The 2,489-nt window shown below is 37.6% G+C and overlaps 1 protein-coding gene across 1 annotated transcript; it reads right to left on the bottom strand.

Annotated features, from left to right (window-relative positions):
• Window positions 1-902: 902 nt before the first annotated feature.
• On the bottom strand, window positions 903-1,859 carry LOC105995436 (olfactory receptor 10AG1-like). The gene has a single exon (XM_013029148.1). It carries the CDS (start codon window positions 1,857-1,859, stop codon window positions 903-905), a length of 957 nt encoding a protein of 318 aa, XP_012884602.1.
• Between the last annotated feature and the right edge of the window lie 630 nt (window positions 1,860-2,489).

Below are 2,489 nucleotides of genomic sequence, written 5' to 3'. Positions count from 1 at the left end.
TACCAAAGCTACCAGCACAACCATGTTTATCGCTGAATTACTTAGCATAGCTAAGACATGGAACCAACCCAGTTGTCCCTCAGTAGATGAATGGATCAAGAAAATGTGATATCTATATCTATATCTATATCTATATATATATACATGTATACATATGTATGTATACACACACACAGTGGAATTCTATGCCTCCATCAGAAACAATGACATTACCTCATATGTTGGAAATGGACTTGGAAAAAGACTTGGAAAAAAAATATTAAGTGAAGTGAGCTAGGCCGCAAAAACATGTGTCCCATGGTTTCCCTTGTTTTCATTGACTAGTACAAGTTAGGATAAGCAGAGTAGGTCAAAGGCTATGTACATATGACCACATGAGATAATGTTAAGCAAAATGTACTTCAAGACAGGGACACAAGTGTTTTTTTTTTTTCTTTCTTGCTAGTGTTTTTAACTTACTTGCAATACAGTATGTAATTCTTTTGTTTCTTTTGTATGTTTTTCCTCTGCGGTATAACCACTGTTTTCACTGGATTTGATGCTGGTGTTCTGTATCTTGTACTTACATTTTTGTAATTTGGGGAGGGAAAGGGATATTGCAGAAAGATTAAATGGGGATGCAGGCTGACCCATTGTGACAACAAGATGAACAGGACACCAATGCTCACTAGGAAATGTACTCATTACCATACTCATGTAACTGTAACCCCTCTGTACAACATTTTTACAAGAAATATATAGTTAAAAAATTAAATAATCAATGGTTGTCTTGTACTGAAAAAATATATGAAAGTATGCACTCTGAATGTCAAAGTTCTAACAATCTTGACTAAGCAGAAAAACTAAATTATGGAGACTGAGACAAACAAGAAAACACTATTGCAAAAGTCATGGGTGTTGAATCATAACACAATCCATTTCAGGAGGAATTTTTTCAATGCCAACATCACATCTTTGTTTCGCAAGCAATATATCATGGGATTAAACATGGGAGTCACAATGGTATAAAAGAGAGAAAGGAATTTGTCCGTTCTTGGAGAATGACTGGACTTGGGTCTCAAATAAGTTACGATGCCTGAGCCAAAGAATAAAGCCACAACCATGAGGTGGGAAGAACAGGTAGAGAAGGCCTTGGCTCTCCCACTGGCAGAAGGCAGCTTCACAATGGTCAAGATTATTTTCAGATAAGAGCCAAGTATCAACATAAAGGGAATAGTGACAACTATGAGAGCAATTACATAAATCACCATCTCAATCATAAATGTATTCCCACATACTAGAGCCAAGACTGGAGGTATGTCACAGAAAAAGTGATTCAACTGTTTATGTCCACAGAAAGGTAAAGAGAATATCCAGTAGGTGAAACCAATATGTACTGGAACTCCACTGGTCCAACAGCCCAGAGCCAGTTGGAGGCACAGTCTGCTGTTCATGATGAGAGGGTAGAGCAGTGGGTTACAAATGGCAACATACCTGTCATAAGCCATTGCAGTCAGAATGAAACATTCTGTTACTCCCAGAATTAAAAAGAAATACATTTGTGTAGCACAGGCCATAAAGGAAATGCTTCTGTCTTGTCTACAGAGATCTCGTAAAAGTCTGGGGATGACGACTGACACGTAACATATTTCCGAGAAGGAAAAGTTTCCGAGAAAAAAGTACATGGGTGTCTGAAGGGAAGGATCAGCCTTGGTTATTATGATGATGAGGCTATTTCCTAGCAGAATAATGATGTAGATGATCAAAAAGACCCCAAAAAGAAACCCTTGAAAATCGTGAACATCAGAAAAGCCAAGTAAAATGAATTCCACCAAGGATGTCTGATTCTGCCCAGGGGGATTATTTCCTGTAGACTCCATCTACCAACAAGGCAATTCCAAGATTTGGAAGCAATTTTGATTCTTTGGATTCACTTGCAAAATGGGATGGCTTGGTGATGTCCAAGTCTCTGACACAGCGCAGATGTTCCTGGCTTCTTTTATACTTTTTGTGTTACATTTCAGATTAAATAGTGTGAATTCCTAGGATGTTCAAAAGAAAGTCATCTTAAAATCTATTGTATTGGCTCACAGTGAAATGTGTGTGTGTGAATGTGTTTGTGTGTGTGTGTGAATGTGTTTGTGTGTGTGTGTGAATGTGTGTGTGTGAACAAAACAGGACAATTGACAGCACCAAAATAAGAACCAACTCCTATCAAGTAGTTTGGTCTAAGCATAGCACAACTGCTTACTGTTCCTGTCATTCCCTGAGAGTCTATAATGAGAAATGATGCACTATCATAATCCAAGCACAATCGGTTGCTTTCATTGTCATTTATACTTTTGTTGTAATTCATATTTTGTTCAATGTATTTCCTGTGATAGATACTCAGATAATTACTTCACTGTTCATACAGTATGCCTGCATTGCCCAGTTCCAGCAATGTATGCCACTCACTTTCTTCAGAAAGAGACTTAGACACTGAAAAAATGTGAATGATATTATCTTGT

Source organism: Dipodomys ordii, unplaced genomic scaffold, assembly GCF_000151885.1.
Source record: "Dipodomys ordii isolate 6190 unplaced genomic scaffold, Dord_2.0 Scaffold117, whole genome shotgun sequence".
In the NCBI taxonomy this organism is placed as follows: Eukaryota; Metazoa; Chordata; class Mammalia; order Rodentia; family Heteromyidae; genus Dipodomys; species Dipodomys ordii.
Note: the sequence above shows the minus strand (reverse complement) of the source record. Positions and strands in the feature narration are given on the sequence as shown.